General features: G+C 37.3%; 1 protein-coding gene and 1 long non-coding RNA gene across 30 annotated transcripts in view; one reads left to right on the top strand and one right to left on the bottom strand.

The window, feature by feature from the left end:
• The window catches only part of CREM (cAMP responsive element modulator), a 71,805-nt gene extending 57,037 nt beyond the window's left edge, over nucleotides 1-14,768 (top strand). For 12 of the 29 annotated variants that reach the window (XM_047867552.1, XM_047867543.1, XM_047867564.1 and 9 more), the window contains 3 exons: nucleotides 4,014-4,049; nucleotides 8,316-8,472; nucleotides 14,028-14,768. In XM_047867552.1, the coding sequence (XP_047723508.1) occupies nucleotides 4,014-4,049; nucleotides 8,316-8,472; nucleotides 14,028-14,172 (338 nt within the window). In that variant the 3' untranslated portion in view covers nucleotides 14,173-14,768. Of the gene's footprint in view, nucleotides 1-118; nucleotides 143-2,984; nucleotides 3,976-4,013; nucleotides 4,050-8,315; nucleotides 8,473-13,616; nucleotides 13,977-14,027 lie in introns of those variants that run through there. The other 17 variants (XM_047867561.1, XM_047867557.1, XM_047867555.1 and 14 more) reach the window with 5 other exon arrangements.
• Nucleotides 11,682-19,104, bottom strand: LOC125170788 (uncharacterized). The gene is made up of 3 exons (XR_007154092.1): nucleotides 18,517-19,104; nucleotides 13,511-13,621; nucleotides 11,682-12,352 (listed from the first exon to the last, which is right to left on the bottom strand). It is a non-coding gene; the product is annotated as an uncharacterized LOC125170788 (long non-coding RNA).
• Nucleotides 19,105-21,971: the final 2,867 nt, after the last annotated feature.

Below are 21,971 nucleotides of genomic sequence, written 5' to 3' on the forward strand. Positions count from 1 at the left end.
GGTCGCTCCCGGCACTTGCTAGTCAGAGTGCCCTCTAGTGCTCAGTCAGGGAAGTGCTGGGCTTAAATTGTTTCCCACCCCGTCACAGTGCTTTAAAGTTGTGACCCGAAATCCTTCCGTGGTTTGCTTTTCTTAAGTACAGGTAATGATTCGGACTTAGTTACTAATATCCTGTATGTGGTTGCATCGTTGTTTATTCAGGGATGTCTCATTTCTAACTCTGTTCTGAATTTGCACTTGAATTCCTGTAGAATGGATGATTATGAACAGCTTCACCACGGTTTAGTTTTTCAGAGTTAGTGGGTCTCGGTTCTCTTCCTAGATGAGAACATTCCATTGTTTTGAGCAGCTAAAACCGGTATTAAAGCGTTTTGAAAATTATCCTGAGGCACTATTATTTTTCTCAGGAGTTTTTATGAAATTTTAGAGAAGCTATAGATTACAGAAGTTCTCAAATAACAAATTAATTGTAAGATATAGATGGACTTAATCTCAAATACTACATGTCATATGCTAGAAGCAAAAGGCATTTTGTGCATATGTTTATTTGCTAAAAATTTTAATTGGTTTATATCTTTCTTACTAACTTTTAATTCCAATTCTAATGTCTAACCATGAGAGAAAAGTAAAATATAAAAGATTTGAAAATTCACAGAATATATTTAAAGATGAAAGTTAAAGGTAAAAATTTGCATATATTTTTAACCATTGTTTGTAAATAAGTGAACATTTTTATACATTTATGTGACAAAATGAGCATACACCATCCTTGAATGGACTTTTTTTCACAGTTTTATTCATAATGGTTAAACATGAGTTAGTTTTTCCAAATTAAAAATTTCCAAATGCTAAAACTAAAAAATGTCAAACTTTTTTCACAAGACCTCATTTAGTTTTGGAAATCATTATTTTTAGAATCTGATTAGTTTTCACAGAACCAATTCTATTTTGAAATGCTATTTAAAAATGAGAAACTTTTTTTTTTTTTTTTTTGAAGAGCCCAAAGAGCATAGGGTTTAAGAGACTTTTTTGAAAGAATAGTAGAGCAGCTTTAGGACCCACCTTTGGATTATATCATTTTGGGCTACTTGTGTGGATTGGTGAACCAAATGGACTGATCTAGATATTTGGCTTATGCACTTTTTTTACCATGGCCCACATTTTATATCATGATGCAGTAGATCTGCGTGTGTGTGTGTGTGTGTGTGTGTGTGTGTGTGTACATAAAACAAATTTTAAAAATAATGCTTATCTTTACATATAGTAAAGATGATGTACTTGTACTTTTCTATTTTTTTTTTAATTGCTATTCTTGGCTCATTAAATTGATTTTATAGCTTACTAATGGGCTGCAACTTGTAGTTTGAAAAACTGATGTAGACCAAAATCAGGTTCCTAACAATGACTGGTCTGGGAAGAGTTTTTATGAGTTTTTAATGTTTAAAATTGAGAGAGAAAGAGAGAGCACAAGCAGAGAAGGAGCAGAGAGAGAGGGAGACACAGAATCTGAAGCAGGCTCCAGGCTCTGAGCTGACAGCACAGAGCTCTATGCGGGGCTCGAACCCATGAACTCCCAACTCATGGATCCTGACCTGAGCTGAAGTTGGACACTTAACTGACTGAGTCACCCAGGAGCCCCTAGGAGTATTTACTTACAGGATCATAGAATCAAAGGCAGAAAGCGAATATCTAAGGTTTATAGAATTGTATTATTGATTCTTTTGGGTATAGTCTAATTTTTTGTTAGAAATAGTTTTTAGCTTTATTCATAAGCTGATTATGTTAAGAGCCTAATTCCATATGTTTTAGTCTCTGATTCTAAAAAATTCTAATATGTTGTATTCAGCCTGGATTTCTGAACTGTTAGAAACAAACGTTCCAACTTATTCATATTTGGAAAATAATATCTTAGTTAATATTTGGTGCATGAGAATAAGAATACATTTCACCTTGTGAAAGGAGGGTACTCGAAAAGGTTTTTGTTTGGGAATTTTCACATAAAGAATGGTTTGGATTAGGTGTAACAGCTTAAAGTTGGTAGCAAAGCAAGTTATAATTATGTTGTAAGTGGGAAAAAAAACCCAAGTCATTTATCTACCTTAAGTTTTAATTAAACTCCAAATGTGTATGGAGGGTTTACTGACATTTCTATTGTGCTATTTTCCCACTATTTTTGAAAAAATTTCCGTGAAATATAATTTGGGATGATTGTAAAACTCTGCCTGGTTTTATTTGCCTGTATGACTATATCACCTAATAAAATAATTATACTTTGCATTTATGTAAGCATTAAAATAAAAAAATAACAATGTTGCAGTATACATACAAATACAAACGTGGTCAGTGCTATCAAAGAAACTATCAGATCATGAGAGACCTATAGGAAGCAGGTGATATAGGTTAAGGTAGGCCTCACTGAAGAAACTATATTTAAATACCCAAAAGGAGAAGCATTTTCCATGTATTCTTACTGATGCACTCCGAGCAGATACTATTATATTCATTTTTTGTATAACAACATGGATTAGTGTGGTAAATAACTGTTCCAAGTTTACAAAGCTAACAAGTGGTGAACCAGTTTGGATCTTCAGACTTCCAGAACAGACCTTGTCTCGTTCTGTTTCCACAGAACATTCACACAGAACATTGCTCCACAAAGGTCACCTGAGAAATTAATCCTAATGTTAGATGTTAATGTTAATGTTAGATGAGTTACCTACCACAGAATACTACATGCTAGTTATAAAACATACAAAATTAGGTTAGCATCATTTTAAGTAGTCAAAGTGGATTTTTTCTAGAGTATTTATTATTACTCTCATAGCACAATAGAGTGTGTATTTGCTATGATATAGAACCTTTAATTTCAATATTTATAATTTCTCATCTACGTAAATTTTTTTTTTGACTCAAGATTTTCACTTAAACAATTCAGGAAGTTCCCTCTATGTACCTTAAAGTAAAAATATTTAATGGCTTAATTCTTTGTGGTCTATGTGTCATAGTTATTGTAACAAATTTGAAAATGTTCAGTGTTTAAACAGTCATGTTTATATAGGGTTTAATTTTCCTGGGAAAAGTAGAGCAGTGGAGAAGGGACAGTCTCTGACAGTGTGAGACACCAGGCAAGGACACAACTGATTTGCACATTGGGAACACTGGTGTGGTGGTAGGAGAGGAGCGAACCAAATGAGAAAAGTGAAGACGTCAGTAGCTTCTTGGAGCTACAGAAAAAGTCCCCCGCTTTATAAGTATGACTTCAAACTTACCTCTATTGCTTGTTCCTTAGGTATATTTGGGATTAGGGACACCTAGCAAAGTGACACATGAAGGTAGGAAGCTCCATTTATAAGAATGTTGTTATTCAGTTAATGTGCTCAGTACTGCAGAGATCTCGATAAGATATATACACAAGCAAGATCACCACCATTTGGATGTGGAAAAGTTGTTCCATTTTGAAAGCTATCAGGATAGGCATTTGGCTGAATTTCTTATTTCTGTCTTTGTTAGGAAGAAACAAACACCTCTTTGACTTGTGAGGCTTTTCATTGTCTTATTACCAGTCTGATGAGCTTGCACCATTTGGTTATTTGTGTTTCTCCACCTTTGAGGTTCCATTCTAAATGATTATAAACATTGAAAAGGACATTTTATATTATCTTTTAATAACTTATTTTCTAAAGGAATATAATACAGCATAACAATTTTTAATAGGCATATTTCTGGACAAAATAAGGAATAAGAGCCATACATTTCAATCATTCTATTACCCAGGTTTGTTAGAAGGGAAACTCCAGGGGAAAATATATTTATGGATGTTTTATGCCTTTTAACTAATATACAGCATAAGCATAATTTGGAACATTGTCTTTCAGAACTTAAGGAAGGGAAGAGGAAGGGAACTAACATTTGCTGAATGCCTACCATGTGCCAGGCACTGTGCTAGACACTTTGACATACATTACAGGGGTTATTGTGAGTATTAAATGAGATAATGTATCCCCATTTTACAGATGAGGAAACTGAACTTGCCCCAAGTCACATGGCTGGTAAGTGGCAGAGCTGGAACAGAATCCAGACTCCAAATCCCGTGCTTTTTCTCCTATACCGTGTTTATAGCTTGCAAAGAGAGGTATGAAGTTAATGACCAAAATTGAGAGTTCTAGGAATTTTCTTTTCCCATGAAATATTGATACTAAACCTAAAACACACTAAAAAATTCATGTCAGGATAGTTGGACATATACTATAGTTAGAACTCATCTGCTTCTCAGGTGCCAGATGACTAGTATCTAAGGGAAGAGTAGGAAATAATGCCACTTTGAATAAATACAGAGCATCTTGTAAGGGCTTCCCATGTCTCAGTGTTAAAGACTTAAAGACTTAGCTATAATAACAGCTAATAATAGTCTTAAAATAATAAGAGTGCTTATTTTAAACATTCAAATGACAGTGGGCTTGTTCAAAACCCTGGGAAGTTCAAAATTTACTTTGTAGTGTATGTGTAAACCCATCAAGCATCCATTATATGCCAAGTAGCATGCTAGATTATAGAGAGTACCAAAGTAAAAAAAAGATATCCTTGACTTGTATTTAAACTTTTTATTGCCTTAGAATAAATTAGTATGTAAATATCTTTTTCTTATTATCTTCAGTCATAACTGTAAAGCCCCCACTGATGACTCATTTATTTTCAGAAATAATGTATACAGTGAAGTACTAGAACAAAAAATAATGTGGACACTTTTAGTAGTTAGATGGAACAGAAATTGGCCTCTATAGGAGTACAGAGATAAGACTGTGTCATCAAAGAATGTAAGATGGTTCTTTGAACTGTGATTCTAGGTATCCAATCTACTTTAAATTACCACTGAATTCATACTTCTGGAAACTGAAGTTAACTAAGAGAAAAACTTTTTTTTGTCACTTGTTTCAACAACAACATTTTTTGACATTTGGATTTTCTCAAAATAAGAGATTCTCTTTGCCCATATCTTTTTAATGTATTTACTGAGATCATAGTTGAATATATGGAATTCATCCATTGACATTTACTCTGTGACCACTAAAAGTGTACCATCATATAGATTCTTTGGGATATTACAGACATTTCTTAATTCCTACTAATTAATACTAATTCATATTTATGTCATAAACTACTGAGCTACAATCTGATTTTTATTGAAGGAGATAAATATAGAGTATGTCTCAAACATTGTAATAAAACCCAATATATTAGCTGACATCGCAGAACTAATACATCTAAATATATCATCCCCTTCCAAGTTATCATTTTGAAGTGGTATTTTATTTCCCTAGCTGTTGGCTCAAAATCTTTTATTAAAATTTTTTTTAATGTTTATTTATTTTTGAGAGAGAGAGAGAGAGACAGACAGACAGACAGACAGACAGAATGTGAGCAGGGGAGGAGCAGAGAGAGAGGGAATCCGAAACAGGCTCCAGGCTCTGACCTGTCAGCACAGAGCCCGACGCGGGGCTCCAACTCACAAACCGTGAGATCATGACCTGAGCCGAAGCCAGACGCTCAACCGACTGAGCCACCCAGGCGCCCCTCAAAATCTTTTAAGCGTACTTGTTTTGAACTGCTTTTATCCTCCATGGTACCAAATTTGGTCCTTTGAGGGTGGTTTCAGCTTTTGGAAACAGGCAAAAGTTTAGAACCATTTCTGGTTTTAAGACCAATGAATGAACTTTATTTTTCATGTGTGAACTATACCTGCCCTCCTTTTTTCCTTTTTAAAAAAAAAAATATATATCCTTAAACAAACTTTTATGGATCATATAAGCATTCTGCTCTAACTTTATAGTACAGAAAATGGCAGATGTATACAAAAGGAGAGAGAGAGTATAATGAACCCCTCTGTACCTTCCCATTAATTTTGTTGCACTTCTCTGTGACCAGTGTGTGTGCAAAAGAACAACCCAGACCAAGGTCTGCATCCACGCTGCCTGCAAATGTCAACATGATGACATGTAAACTTCTCATCCGTCACTGGCTATTGTTCCAGTTTTAGAAAGTCTGTGTAGCCTCCAGCTGTTCTATTGTTTCAACCTTTATTATCCCATAACCTTCTTCCCTGGATGTGGGTAAAGAGAAAAGAGGACAGAACAATGCAATTCTATGCTCCATTCTATCTCCTCTGACAATGAGATTAAAATATAAAAAATCTTTAGTCAGCAGTTTATAACTGTTTATAAAATTATCTTCTTAAATATTTCCAAGCTGTAAGATAATATGGCATAGAATGAGATATCTGTGTATATAGTATTTTAAATAGTGACAAAAACCAATTTAGGATTTTCCCCAAGTTTATTAATAGAGACTTTGCTGGTAATCATTATATTTATCACAGTTACTATTTTTTTTTTAATTTTTTTTTCAACGTTTTTAATTTATTTTTGGGACAGAGAGAGACAGAGCATGAATGGGGGAGGGGCAGAGAGAGAGGGAGACACAGAATCGGAAACAGGCTCCAGGCTCCGAGCCATCAGCCCAGAGCCTGATGCGGGGCTCGAACTCACGGACTGCGAGATCGTGACCTGGCTGAAGTCGGACACTTTACCGACTGCGCCACCCAGGCGCCCCTATCACAGTTACTATTAATCACCATTGTTTTTCAAATTATAGAAGGAAGGGGCAGTGCAACCTTATAAATGGTATTTTTGTTAATTTTATGAAGACCGTTAAGTGATCTTCCCCCAAAGCCATTTTTTAAATTTTTTTCTTTATTTTTCACCTAATTCTTAAGCTCGGGGGGGGGGGGGGGGGGGGCTGGCATTTACCCAAAAGGAGCACACAGATTAGTTTTTGACTGACCCTTTAAATTGGTTGGCTATTTTCAGTGATAATATTCCATTTAAGTGGAAAAAGTCTGTGTCCCTTTGGTGTAAAAGTTCAGTTCTTACTCAATAGTTAGAATACATTTTAATGAAGCATGGAAGTGATGTGTTTTATATTTTGATTGGCATTGGTTCAGGCCAATTTTTGTAGGATTTAATAACTTTAAAAACTCTTTTTCTTGCCTTTAGCTTTGAGACAGCATGAATTTTGTAATATGTCGGAGTGTCAAATTAACTCTGGACAATACCTTCTCAAAGTTGAAACAGTGGTGGTAGAAACATATTTCATCACTTAAATCCATCTGTCTTTTCTAGGAAGCTATGTTTATTGTAGTAGAAAAGCAAATTTTGAGTATAAATTAGGAAACTTGGAGGACTTTTAGTATTCAATCTGAATACTAAGTAAATATTAAGTCTGTCATTTGACTATGATTGTACTATAATTAGAAAACCTTTTAAATGAATACGTAGAAATATATTATTTTCTCAAGAAACCCTCAAAAGACAAAAACTATCATTCCCCAGAGAAACTAGATTTAAGTAGAGCTTTGCTGTTTTGTTTTTTATTTTGTTTTGGTTTTTAAACTGAAAATATAGTAAGCTAGTATTTTCCTTCCAGTACCTCACTCATCTGGTAGTAGGACTTGTATTTAAAGACATTCAGTAACTGTTTCAGGCCTGATATAGGGTACAGGAAGACCTCTTATCTGAAATATTCAGAGAATGGAGATATTCTGCTTAGCTAAAATTTTTGCAGTGGTATGCTAGAACCAGCTCCCACTGGTATGTAGAGTGATTATTAAATTTTCAGGGTTTTTGTAAACTGGTTGTAAAAAGAGCCATTATTAAAGATTATATATAAAGAAATACATACATATTTAATAAATAAGTTACATTAAAAAACAATGAATACTCAAAACTCATCACTTCTCATAATTTTATCTCTGCTCTTGAGGTTATTTACATGTGTTTTATCTGTATGTGCTACTTACTGTGTATGTCTTCCCATCTCTACATTCCGGGAGGCCACCCTGCTAGCCTGAAATTGGCCATGGTGAAAGTATTTCCGTCATACACATTGATAAACAGGTCAGGACTGTTTTCCCCCAGAGAGCTGGTTATTAAACATTTGTCAGCATACCACTGAGTTTAGGCTAAATGAACTATCAGTTGAAGCACTCTCTACTTTAGCCTTTGATAAACACCTTTCTAAAATGCACTGGGATGCTTTTCTACCTTAAATGTATAGAGCATGCTGAAGATTATTGTTCCAAATTGTTCCAGGTGTCTTTGATACCTCAGACTTCTTTAATGCTCAGAATAATCATCTTAAACATTAGCAAGTTCACCTCTTATGACATGTAAAAAGAAATATGTTATTTCCAGGTCAATTTTATATAAAATATCAAGTTGTAAATTGTTTATATAAATTTGTAATATTTTGTTTCATTGCAGCAGCCACTGGTGACATGCCAACTTACCAGATCCGAGCTCCTACTACTGCTTTGCCACAGGGAGTAGTGATGGCTGCCTCACCAGGAAGTTTGCACAGTCCCCAGCAACTAGCAGAAGAAGCAACACGCAAACGAGAGCTGAGGCTAATGAAAAACAGGTAGGATGTTTCACTGGGAATCAGGAACCACTTACTGGGCACAGAATTTATTGCTGTGGGGCTTTTAAAGAAATTGCTTTTTCTAAGCCATTTCTCCCAAGTTAACTGTTATGTGGCATATTTGGGTTTGTGCTCTGCATGTGATGGTAATTAGATTGTCTTCTAATGAGAGTGCCTAGCCATGAAACCATGGTACATCCTTATGTGTCATAAGGGTAATGTGTGAAAGATACATTAATGTTTTTAATCATGATGGAAGTACTTTATTACAAATAAAGATTTTTTTTAACTTGGTACTTACTTTGTGAAGTAGGTAATGAGTATAATTTTTTAGTTTCTTTATGGGCAAAATAAATGTGTGAGTTAAGCATTTCTAAACCTTTTAGGGGCACCTGGCTGATTTAGTCATAGAGTCTTAATCTTGGGGTTATGGGTTCAAGCCCCATGTTGTGGGTAGAGTTTACTCAAAAAAAAAAAATTAATTAAAAATCTTTTCTAAGCCTTTTATATGTAGTTTCCTTCTTTTTAAAAAATTTATTCTTGAGAGAGAGAGAAAGAGAGACAGAGCATGGGCTGGGGAGAGGCAGAGCAAGAGAGGGACACAGAATCTGAAGCAGGCTCCAGGCTCTGAGCTGTCAGCACAGAGCCCGACGCGGGGCTCGAACTCACAAACCACGAGATCATGACCTGAGCTGAAGTTGGGTGCTTTACCAACTGAGCCACCCAGGCGCCCCTATGTAGTTTCCTTTTATCTAGTTTGTAACTTTGTTGGTTCTCTGTTATACTGAAATACATACTAATTCTGATAAATTTTAGTCAAGTGCAAATACAAAGCAACAAAGAAATAAAATTACTCATAGCCCCATCATCTAGAGATGCCTATTAATGTTATAGTATATGTACTTTCAGTTTATGCTGTCTCCTTTTCTCACTCTTTCTTGTACCATGTCTCTGTATTTTTATTTTTTAAACAGGAGTATGTCCTAAAAATGCTGTTTTCCAAAATTCTTTAATTTGACTTGTATATTTCTTGGTTAAGTTTTTATGATGGAAAATGGTGCAAATTAATCTGATTTTCAAAATGAACAGAATAGTCTAAGAGTTCTCTCAGTTAAGTCTTGTTGCCTTATTCCTAATAATGTTCTCATTGTAAGAACACAAAACATTTCAGAGGAGATCATGTGCTTACCTATGACCAGGACCACATGGCGGTAGTTTGTTTAGTAGGCATTATTAGCAAGCTAGTTAATCTAGGAATTGTGGCCTCTGAGCCGTTATGATTCAGAAATAAGTGGTGACTTCCTAACTGTCCTTTGTAACTGAATGTGAACCAGTAGCAGCTGTGTTCAGTTTACTAACAGCCCTTAAAATGTCACATTTTTATACATTATAGAACTCCTTAAAGTGGCTTCAGTTCCCAAGCAAATTAATTATCACAGACCACTAGGTGGAGTTTTGTACAGATTATCAGAAATAGGATTATTCAGATATACACATCTTTCCCAGTGCTTGTTCCAAATTAACTAAGTCATGCTGGATTCATATTTTCCATTGTCAGTGTTTTGCTCAGAAATCCTGAAGGAGCTGAATGGATGGGGCTCACATGGTATCATCCATAGTTGTTTTATGGATGGTCTCTAACTCAGATGTGATGGAGGAATATGGATATTATGAAACTGTACTTTCAAAGGTCTCTGCAGCTGTGAACATAATTGCTTGTGTGGTCACAGCAGGAACTTGTGAAGTTCAGTTAAGAAATATAAAATGTGATCATAATGCAGACTGTAAAATTATTCATTGCTCTCTTATTTTCCTAAAGAAAATAAAAAGACCTAGAAAGTAGCATTCTTCTTTCCCTTTTGTCATTATTTTGTACCTTTATTTTTAGATTAAAAAATTGTGTCAGTAGAACTATCAAAATGAAATAGATGAACTGTTAGGGAGTGGGTTCCTATAAATGTGCCCCACAAGTACCTACACATGCATAAGAAATTTCCCTGGCCAGAAAAATCATGAAATTTAGGTTTTAAAAAAATAAGCAGCAAATAACAACTATTGGATAGCATTTGTGTTTGGGCTGTGAATAACCAAGGCAAATGGAGCCCTAACCTTGTAGGTGTTATTTTGATCTTCTATGGCTGGTCCAGAGATATGTACAGCCAGAACAAAAGCTGAGCAGTGTCATCAGGGATCCAGGTTTTTCCTCCCTGCTCTGTCATCTTCAGCACTGACATTTGTTCTTATTATCACAACATGGCTGCCACATATCTAGGCATTTCATCAGGCGGGAAGAAGGGAAAAGGGCTGGAGCCCAAAACTGGGGCTGGCTGAGTCTAACCTTTCTGAAAACTTCTCCTGGGAGACCCTCCCAGCATCTTTCTTTCCTTTTTTTTTTTTTTTTATGTTTTATTATTTATTTTTGAGAGAGAGCATCCACGTGAGTGGGGGAGGGGCAGAGAGAGAAGGAGACAGAATCTGAGGAAGGCTCCAGGCTCTGAGCTGTTAGCACAGAGCCCGATTTGGGCTCAAATGCATGAACAGTGAGATAATGACCTGAGCCAAAGTTGGACACTTAACTGACTGAACCACCCAGGTATACCAGCCCCCCTACCCCCCTGCATCTTTCACCCACATTTCCTTGGTTAGAAATAGCTAATAGAATCCCTAGCTCCAAGGGATTCTGAGAAGGATCTATTCTAACTTTCCAGATCTCAACTTCAGAGCAGGACAAGGGAAAAGTAGATGATCAATGGCTAATAGGTTGCTCACTTGAGCAAGTACCATAGGTAGGTTTTAAGTGCTTCATTTCTACTGTTTCTTTCTTTAACTCTCATGTAACTTTCACATAAGAAAGGGTGTGGTTATGATCCTTACTTTACAGAAGAGGAACTCAGGTTCAGAGAGGTTAAGTAGTAAGTTGTAGCATCCTGCACTGGACAGAACCTGGGTATGCGATCAGGCAGTCTTTATTCCAGAGCCTGCCCGCTGTACTATACCAGAGTCATCTCAGAAAGACCTCAGAGTAAGCTTCACATTTAACTTCATGGAACGTATGTAGGTTTTACTTATTAACCTGAAAGACCTCTTATACATTTCCTTCTTTATTCTTTGGCTGGCATTTATGATAGATATGATAGATATTTCTCCCAGTCCAGTGACAGTTTGTGTTTCTTTACAGCCATGTCAACATTTCCTCTTTGCTATGTATTTCCTCTTCATGCTGAGGATATATCCAAATAAATGCACGGCCTGAAAACTGAGCTAACTATTAATAGAAGAAACAGGTGTTTTCCATAGCTGGGAAATACTTAGGAATGTACCATCTACTGGTGTGATCATTTAAAGCTTTGTGTTTGGAACATTTTCACTGGTAACATGCGCCTGCACCCACATGAGATATGAATTATGATATTTATGACAAATATTATACTTTGGTAAAGAAAATGAAAAAAAAATAAATATTTCACAACACTGCTATTAGATATTTCAAATTTCATTTAATGGTAACTTGCTTTGTAAAATGACTATCTCCCTTCCAAATCTAGAATTTAATACAATGATCCAATCATGAAAATCTTGGTATTAATAAATGTATTTTAGTTCCTTTATAGAAAAGTTTAATTATGTTCTCAAACTGGCAAATTTATGAGTGTGCTTGGATTTATTCTCAATTTTTCCCGATGCATCATTTAGATTAAATAAATCTGTATTAAACAGATTCAGTTCACTTTTTACATTTTTTTTGTTGTTGTTGTTAACTAGTTGAGAAGTCTGAGAGCTTTGTGAGTTCACAGGGTGAGGGCATTGTTCTTGGCTAGGAAGTAGGAGTTGATCTTTTCCTGCAGTTCACTGGGATTTCAAGGTCTTTTTTCTGCTGATACTGGGTCCCATGGAGAAAACACAGATAACAAGTTGTTAGTGAGAGTAAACCATCCTAAAAATACAGCAGAATTGGCTAAATCTATTGTGCACATCACTCCTGGTTCAGAATTGGGGCACTGTGAGTCGGCATTATAGTAACTGGTGTTCAGCCATCCAACACAGCTTTTGTTAATATATGTGTGAGTTATCTGTTTCAGTGTAGGCTTTTCTGATATGAAGCACACCCCAAAGGCAGTTATTTTCAGTTGACTACTCCAAAATAACACTGTTATCAGAGGGTGCATTCTACAGAGGACTTAAATGATGTGGTTGCCACCCCCTCCCACCCTAAAAATCAGGAGAAAGAAAAATGTTGGCTGTATTTATTCTTTTTTGGTGGGGCTATACATGAAAATGACTAGCACATCTGTTTGTGTTTGTTGCTTTGGCTGGTCTGTCCTTTGGGCATGCCTACAGTGCTTCAACAATCCGTATATTGGGTAATTAATGCACTTGATTAGAAAACAGTCTTGAAATACACTTTTGGGTTATGTAGTAGCTTCCTTTCCAAAATTTTAATTGTGGTGCTTTCACTTCATGGCTTTAAATGATCTGAATTACTGAGTGTTGTATTATGTACCCTCCCTTCTTCTCTTCCTTAATTTTCAAAAGCAGAGTCCATTTCATTTTGGTTCATGAAAATGTACATGACTTGCTTCCTGTTGTCTGTATCCAGGTTGTTTTCTAGCCAATAAACTGCTTCTTGCAGTCGTGGTTGAGCTTATTTGTTTTACTGGTATTTAGTCTTGAAGAATCAAAATCTCCAATAATGACATTTCAAGTTTCTGAGGATTAATTTTTTCCAGTATTTTTGATCAAATAAAGTTAATTCATTGTGATGGAATATGTGGCTTTTGGTGGACAAAAATAACGAAGAGACTTAAAAGGATCTGTAAGTGTTTTTGTAGAATTTCCACTTGGGAATGTGGTCCTATTGTTTTAGGTTACTGAAAACCATTCTGGTCACTGTGATCATGGAATGTGTGCCCTAAGAAAACACCATGTACAACGAATGATGGGCAAATTGTGCTCTCAAGTCGGTCCTGTTGTTTTAAAGTAATCTTATAAAAGGCATGTGCTTGGTTACATTTGTTGTGTGGCTTTGTATAAACCTTACCTAGGATTGATTGGCTGTTGAGTTTGGGGGGCAGAAGTTCATTTGAGCCGGTCTGAATTGTGCTGGGAAGTTGTTCCTGTAGTCATTTGCCTTGTGTTGGTTCCAGGGAAGCTGCCCGGGAGTGTCGCAGGAAGAAGAAAGAATATGTCAAATGTCTTGAAAATCGTGTGGCTGTGCTTGAAAACCAAAACAAGACTCTCATTGAGGAACTCAAGGCCCTCAAAGATCTTTATTGCCATAAAGCAGAGTAACTGTCTTTGACTTGGACCTTGTTTACTATGAACTCTAATCAAGGCAGGAGATGCAGCAATTCTACTAATTGCCATGTGGACTTGTGGAAGGGACACTTGTGACCCTTAAGAATCCAGTTTGGCTTAGTGTTTGACATTGAATTGGGAACGCTGTTCCAAGATTTGGAATGCAGCCATGATCACATTTAGCAAGCTTACTTCAGCCTGCTTGTCAATAGCATGCAAAAAAGTGTTTTGTTTCCCCCTTTGCTTCTACTTTTTTTCAGGGAAGCTGCTAAAGAATGTCGACGTCGAAAGAAAGAATATGTAAAATGTCTGGAGAGTCGAGTTGCAGTGCTGGAGGTTCAGAACAAGAAGCTCATAGAGGAACTTGAAACTTTGAAAGACATTTGCTCTCCCAAAACAGATTAGTAGAAATATTTAACTATGAACTGATTACAACATGTACAGTTGCTTTTGAAGGCAATACAATATATAGCCAGCAAGAATTACGGCTTTTTTCCTTTGTATCATTCATCATATTCTCTAACCTCTGACATTCCTAAAATGCCTCACTGTACGTAGTTAACTATTAGCTATAACTTCAATTTTTTAAAAAGAGACAGCTGTAAAAAATGTATGTAACAAATTCTTAAAATGCAGTATTTGTAAGACTTGTTCCAATGCCACATATTTGCAGTTCCTAACCTCTGTGTCCTGAATAGTGTCCTATGCAATAAAATTTTTTTGCAGGTCTTTAAAAATCATTTTAGGAAAGGATGATCAAGATAATGCATCCAGCAGTACAGTAAAAGCAAACCACAAACAAACAAAAAAATACCTCAGGAAAGAATTGAAAGAAAAAATTGAAAGAATCTAATGATATGCCTATATGAAAATAATAGCCTATAAATGAATTTATGGCATTTGCAGATTTTTATATTACTTGCTTTGTAAAGAAAATATTGTATTGCTGTCCTTGAATGCCATAGTTGAAGAGAGTTTTTAATAGAACCATGTTGGTTACACTTTGTAGTGTGTGGTGCTCATTTAACTATCTGAACCTTTACTACAGTTTTTACTCTATTGTGTAATATAAAAGATCTTGCAGAAAAGTTCTTAGTGTCGGTTTGAATGAATAGCCTAATGAAAGTTATGACAAATTTTTAATATTTGGAACGTGTTAAAAGTTGACGTTAAAAATGTATCTGTATAGCTTCACGTGTGTGGAAGCCTGTTTCTACACTGGGTCATGCTCTTTGCAGATGCCCTTTGCGCCATCTCATCAGTAGGATGGCCCCAGAGCTGTTACACAGAAGAGTGGCTGCCGGAGATTCAGGTTGTGTGATGGAGTAGGCCTTTCTGCAGATATTCTGGAAATCTCCTGTTGACGGCCCCTGGTTGTGAGTTTGAGCTAACAGCCATTAGGAGTTTTAAAGTAAAAACCAAAACAACCCAAGATTTTATTTTCCCTTTCAAAACATCTTGAAGTCTACACCAGATCAAAGATTTTTTTGTCAGCACATTCAGATGAAGTTCACTACCAGTGTTATTACTGGTATTTACATTTTGTTCTGTTTTTATAATAAAAACCTTCAAGGTATAAGCCCGAAGCCCTACTGGTAAGATGCTCTGTCATCTCTCATTCACTCCTGAGACATTTGTTGAGTGCCTACCATGTGCTAGACTCTGCTCTATGTTCTCTCATAACTTCTGATTTGTTCAGGATGTCCCTCCCACCCCCAACCCCTACTTTCAATAGTGGAACCTGGTCAGTATGTCAGGGAGGTACAGAAACAGGAGGTCATTTGTATCGTGTCTAACTGCTGTACCCCCAGCCCCCACCAGCCATAATTCTTTCCCTTATCTGTAACTCCCAGAAGGTAGGGCCTGCCATTTGGGCCTTTCTTTAGAAAGACTTACCTACCTTCAGAATCTGAGCTCCGAATCTCTTTTATCTCAATTTTTGTCTTTTCTTCTACAGAGAAGTAAGATGAGGAAAGAAGACAAGGAAGAAAAGAGGAAAGGACAATCCCAAGTTTCAGGTGAAGAAAAATGGGGCTTCATATTCAGTCAGTCGCTGTAAATCAAATGTGTGCTCAGTGTGGAGCTGAGAGGGAGACACAAGGATCAGCAGACAAGATGTAAAAAAGTTAGAGGCAGTGAATGCCATATGTTAGGATTACAGGTAGATGTAGGCAAGGATTAAATAAGAAACTATCGTGGAGGAGGCAGATTTTGAACTGGGTCTGAAGTACGTGACAGTGTGGGGGAGGAGGGTATTCAGGACGGGGCATGCAGCGCATGCGCTATACTCCAAGGAGCTTGAATTTAGAACGTTACTCCTCACACAAGAGTTTAGTTTCCAAGAGAGGGAAAGCCTGTGCGTGTGTTCCTGTGTGGTCTCTGCTCTATAAAATAGCTTGTTATTTCAGAGGAAGGAGATTGCATCTGATTACTTGGGGCCACAAAAAGCAGGTGTCTCCTCATTCCCCAGTGGTTTAAACTAGGAGGAGATATTATGCCCTCCCCAAACAAGAAGTGCAGAGGTAGGAAATCCCATGCTTGTTTAATTTAGTGACTTAACAATGGCCTCACGACCAGATCATTGCTCCCTGTTTTGGCTGGTTCCCCCCAATCTCGATATTGCTGCTACAGATGCAGGCACCGGAGAGGGGACAAGTGGCACACCCCATTCTTCTGTCCTGTTTTAAGAGCAAGGAAGACTTGCACACCAGACCTTCAGCAGCAGAGTCCCTCGAGTTTTACCAGCTAGATTTTCACCAGAACCTCCCTCCATAACCAATCGCTGGCAAGAGGAGTGGATTACTAGTGAAGATTCTACCCTTGGGGCTGAGAGGGTTTCAGGCTTCTATGAAGCATATGGCCATCAGTGTTGGATCAAACTGGGGCTCTGGGAGAATGGTGTGTGGGCAGCTGACAACGTAAGGAAGACGCATGAGTGCTTCAACTGTCCAGGAAGTTAAGTGGAGGTTGTTAAGAGGGGACTTGGGCCAAGCTCTCAGAGGTGTGTGGGAACTTTTAATTCTTACTTCTCCAGTGTGTCCCTGAAACAAAAACTTGTGCTGCTAAAAATACAGTTTGATAGCTCTCCATTCGGCCTTCAACAGATACTGACTACAACCTCTCGCTAAACAGCGAGCAGCGAATTGGAAGCTGCGTGGATATTGTACACCTTGTTGAACAGTGTTGCGTAGAATCCACAGCTGTCATTGCATTTGTGTCTCTTTTTTTTTCTCCTATAATTTTCAGAATCTGGACTTATGCGTGTAGAAATTACCGATCGTGAATCGTGGGATTACGCCTCCTTTTCAGATTTAACTAGGTAGTTCTCGATGTTAAATCATTTGAAGCGAGAAAATAAAGGAAATGAATTTCTGCCGCACATTTAAATGTGTTTCAGCTCTAGGCTTGCTTGAAGTAGGACCTTTCGCATCAGCAACCACACTTCTAGGTTTTCTTTATTATATTCTTCTTAATGTCCAGTACAGTCTGTTTCCTACGTGCTGAAAGTACACTTTGAAAACAAATGAGGACTTGTGAAACCAACACAGTTTTTCTAGTCTACAACCAAAAAGAATGAAGCAATTTGGACATGTGTGAGCTAAGCAGAGTTGCAAGCCAGCCGGCTAGCCATGACGCACTGATTTTCCTGTTTTATAGTATGTACCAAGGTTTTCAGGAACTTAAATGTGGCTCATCTTTTCTAAGGTCGTCCCAAAGACACAGGCCTGATTCTGAACTACTTGAGCATGGTATATTTCAATATTCTGTATAAATCCATTTTATCATAGCTATGTTTCATATTTATGCATTTTAGAATTCCAAATGTATTTTAGTGCAAAGCATTTTTAACATGTTTGTTCTTCAGAGATCCATTTTGCCATGGGGTGCAGTGTGATAGCTTACAATGAGATTTAAGATATTTCTTTTCAGGGCCATCTTCTTTACACACCCACACATAATTAATTCCATCAGGGATGGAAAATGATGAGTAAAAGGAGAAAGCTAACCTTGTTATATAACTTTGTTGTACTTCATTGTACTTGCTCAAATACAGTGCGGCCCTTGTTATTTCCAAGCCAGTCTTAATTTTCAAAAGGATGCCGAGTTTTTTTCAGATTTCTTTATCAGAAAAATATTTGGGAAAAGAGCATCGAAAAGCTGAGCCAGCATGGGTTATTTGGAGTACACACACAAACGTGCGCACACACACGTGCACACACACACTTCATTCACTCTCTGTTCTTTCTTTTAATTCAGGTCTTTGCCTTCCCTGGGCAGTAGAATAGAACTGGACATAAAGCCCTGCTCTAAATCTACAGTAGGTATTCCTTTGATTCCTCTGTGCAGAAACCAGTCAAAACCTGAAATAATTCTGAACCAGAAAGATTTTCCTTCTCTTTGTCCCACCTCCCATGGGGTCTGTCCATCACCTCCCAGTTGTGGGGGTGCATGGGCAGGGTAGCAACCACGGGCACTCAGATACTCTGAAGGGCACGTGAGGCTGGACTTTCAGCTTCCCAACTCTCATGAGGGGAAGGCATATGCTCTTCTAAGTTACAAATTGACTTTTTACTTTTCAAAAATTAGCACATTAAAGAACATTTTTTAATGTAGGTAACACATATTTGAGGTTCAAATTTCAAGAGCTACAATGGCATATGGTGAAAAGTCAGTCTCCTGTCCCTGATTTGATGCCACCTCCTGGGAGGGCAACCACTATTACCAGTTTCTTTTTTGTGAAAGAGATACCTTTAATTCATCGATCATGCCACCTGCTTCCTTAAATTATTATCCCATCGTCAGAGCTGTGTGATCTGGAGTTTCTGGAAAGAGATATAGAGAGTCAGCACGTTCATTCATTCCTTCAAGTCAACAAGTGAGGTTGCATTAGTAAGAGTAAGTCCAGAAGGAGAGAGGACCAGGGGCTGTGACAACCATGTGACTTCATGGACTTTTTTTTTTTTTTTTTTTTTTTTTACTTTCTTCAGTCATGTGCTGAGTTCTATGGATGCTATAACCATGCGGCTGTCATCAAAAATAATTGCTGCCATTTACAGAGTGCTTACTCTGTGCCAGGCACCAAACAATGTGCCATATAGGGCTTATCACAGTTAATTCTCATAACCCAACAAGTGTTGGTACTTTTATTGTCATCCCCAGTTGGCAGATGAAGAAACAGGCTTGAAGACAAGGGCAAGTAACTTGCCCAAGGTTCCATAGCTGTCAGAGCTCAAGATCAAGAGCAGAACCAGGCAAGGGGAGGGGTGCCTGCATAGCTCAGTCAGTTGAGTGTCAGACTTTGGCTCAGGCCATGATCTTGCAGTTCATGAGTTCAAGCCCTGTGCAAGCTCTGTGCTGACAACTCTGAGCCTGGAGCCTGCTTCAAATTCTTTGTCTCCCTCTCTCTCTCCATCTCCCCCCCTCGCACTCTGTCTCTGTTTCTCTCTCTCTCAAAAATAAATAAACATTAAAAAAAAAAAGAAATAAAAAAATGAAAGAACCAGGCAAGGGACACAATGCCTCTGCCTCAGGGCTCTGACCTAGCTTGGATTAAATGTAGGAGAGGGACCATAAGAAGTGCATGCTGGCCAAGCAGGTGATGGCTGCTGTGGTGATAGTTCTCTGGTTCCAAGTGGTTAGATCTAGAAATCTCCAAACTTTTTATTTCCTAATGAGCAAAAGCATTTATTAGTTTCTCTGGTTTCTAAAATCCCTGATTTTGATCAGAAGAAAATGACTCTGTAGTTTGGCTATTGGCACATCACATCAACAGTTGTACTCATTGAAGTCAAATCATCAAGGTGAAAGAAATCCTGAAAGTGTACAGTTGACCCTTAAACAATATGGTTTGAAGTTCATGGGTCCACTTGTACATGATTATTTTATGGTACAAAACTGTAAATGTGTTTTATGATCTTCTTAACATTTTATTCCTCTAGCTTAGTTTATTGTAAGAATACAGTACACAATATATAAAATGTGTTAATTGACTGTTATCATTAAGTCTTCTGGTCAATAATAGGCTATTAAAGTTTTGCGGGGGGGTCAAAAGGGTTGGATTTTTACAGTAGGGAAGGGGATGTCAGCACCCCAACCCCTGCATTGTTCAAGGATCAACTATAGTTTACTCCTTTAATTTTATAGACAAGAAAGCCAAATTTCAGGTTAATTTACTTAACTACTGATAGCTCTTGGCCATGGAGAGACCAGAATACTCAGACCTTTTAACTAGTATGGTAATCTATATTACCATGATGCCTTGATTTTTTTTTTTTTTTTTTTTTTTTTTTTTGCCCCTGTGGTCTGATGAGAGGGAAGCTCATGAAGGAATGCCTTGTCACTCACTGTAGGAAAGTCCCGCTGGTCTCTGGGAAACAGTGGGAGGATGCAGGGACCCTGTCAGGTCTGTCGTGGCCTACTACTTTATGAGGACATTTGACATACGGTGTAAGGGTCTCTAGAACAAATAGCTCTCAACAAGCCTTAACACCAAACAAGTGTTTGATGAGCTCTGGAAAGCACGGACTTAAGGCAGACCAGTGTCAGGGTTTGACTTAGGAATAAACTTTAAAATTCTTACGTTTTAGGGGTGCCTGGGTGGCTCAGTCAGTTGGGTATCTGATTTCAGCTCAGGTCATGATCTCGCAGTTTATGGTTTGAGCCACGCATAGGCTCTGTGCTGACAGCGGAGCCTGAAGCCTGCTTCAGATTCTGTGTCTCTATCTCTCTGCCTGTCCCCTACTCATGTTCTGTCTCTCTCTCTCTCTCAAAGATTAACATTAAAAAAATGTAAAATTCCTACCTTTTAAACACAGTAACTATTGATACACTTTTGAGGAAATAAGTAGCCTAATAGGGAAGCTATTAAAAATCAGCTTTTTAGATAAAGGATAACATGACTGTACCTATATATTTATTGTTTGGCATTCCATATATCTAGAATTTTTATTTAGTAGGTATGAGCATTTCTATTTTTACCCAGTTGCACTCCTGTTTCTGAAGCACATTAAATTTTGGAGAACACACTCTGGGGTCAGGCCTCACCCAGTTTTCCCCTAAGTCATGGATGGTTGCACCCATCCAATATTTACTGAGCATACAAGACTAGTGTTATAGCCACAGCCCAACATGATGCATGTGCCATTTCTGTAACTCCTTATTCTGTTTTAACCATTCTTAGTCTACTAAGGCTTAAAAACTGATGGGTAAATAAGTGATTTTAAAATGAATCATTTTGCAGCAAAATTGCTGATTTTGTTTGAATTGCTTATAATTAGTTATTTTAGGTGGTTAGAACATAATGGAAAATGAGACCAATGTTAAAGAGTCTTGCCCCCCATACTATGTGTGGGTGTCACTCAGTTGTGGCCATGGATAGCATTTTAATTCTTATCTTGACCTGTTATCAGACTGTGGGGTTCCAAAGGATCGGGGGGCATGATCATATCACTAGAAATTATTGACAATACTGGGAAAGTACATCTTTCATTCACTGTGGGAGAGCAGTGATATTTTCAAGCTTAAAAAATGTAGTATATCTTGTTGCTTAGTAGATGTCAAGATCAGCATTTGTTTTGTTATCTTAGCTTGAAAGTTCAAAAAAATGTGATTGCAGATTAAGGCACTGATGATATTTGGCAACTGCTTAAAAGTTAGATTAGTGACAGAGTAGTGCTATGCCTTTGAACAACTGAAATTCAGGGACTTTTGATGTGATATATGAAATTAGGAATAATAGCAGAATGTTAGAAATTCCAGATTTTGTAACATTAATCCATTTCAATATGAATTTTTTTAAAAATAAACACACAGATTTTTTTTTCACATACAAAAATGTTTTAAAATACACAGGCATGTATGCTACTTTGATCAGCCAGAATTCTTACTATCCTTTTCCTCACTTAGCTCATAGTGTTAAAAATAAAAACACATTTGCTGCCACTAAGATTGCAGCTTTTAGACAATGCAAAAAATATACATATTTTTTCAGGCATAGTATAGGTCTGTATTATTTGCATGGTTTCATTTATCCTTTTATTGAGATGTCTGAATTGATACTACCCAGCTGGATTTTGTTGGGAATTTAGACCCTGAAGGGCAGAACACAAATCTCTTTTATCAAGGGTACATAACATGCCTGACCCATTAATCTTTCAAGTCAAGAGACATGACTTACGTCATTAAATGCCTGGTTGCTCTTGCTC

The sequence above is a fragment of the Prionailurus viverrinus genome, chromosome B4, assembly GCF_022837055.1.
Source record: "Prionailurus viverrinus isolate Anna chromosome B4, UM_Priviv_1.0, whole genome shotgun sequence".
Taxonomy (NCBI): Eukaryota; Metazoa; Chordata; class Mammalia; order Carnivora; family Felidae; genus Prionailurus; species Prionailurus viverrinus.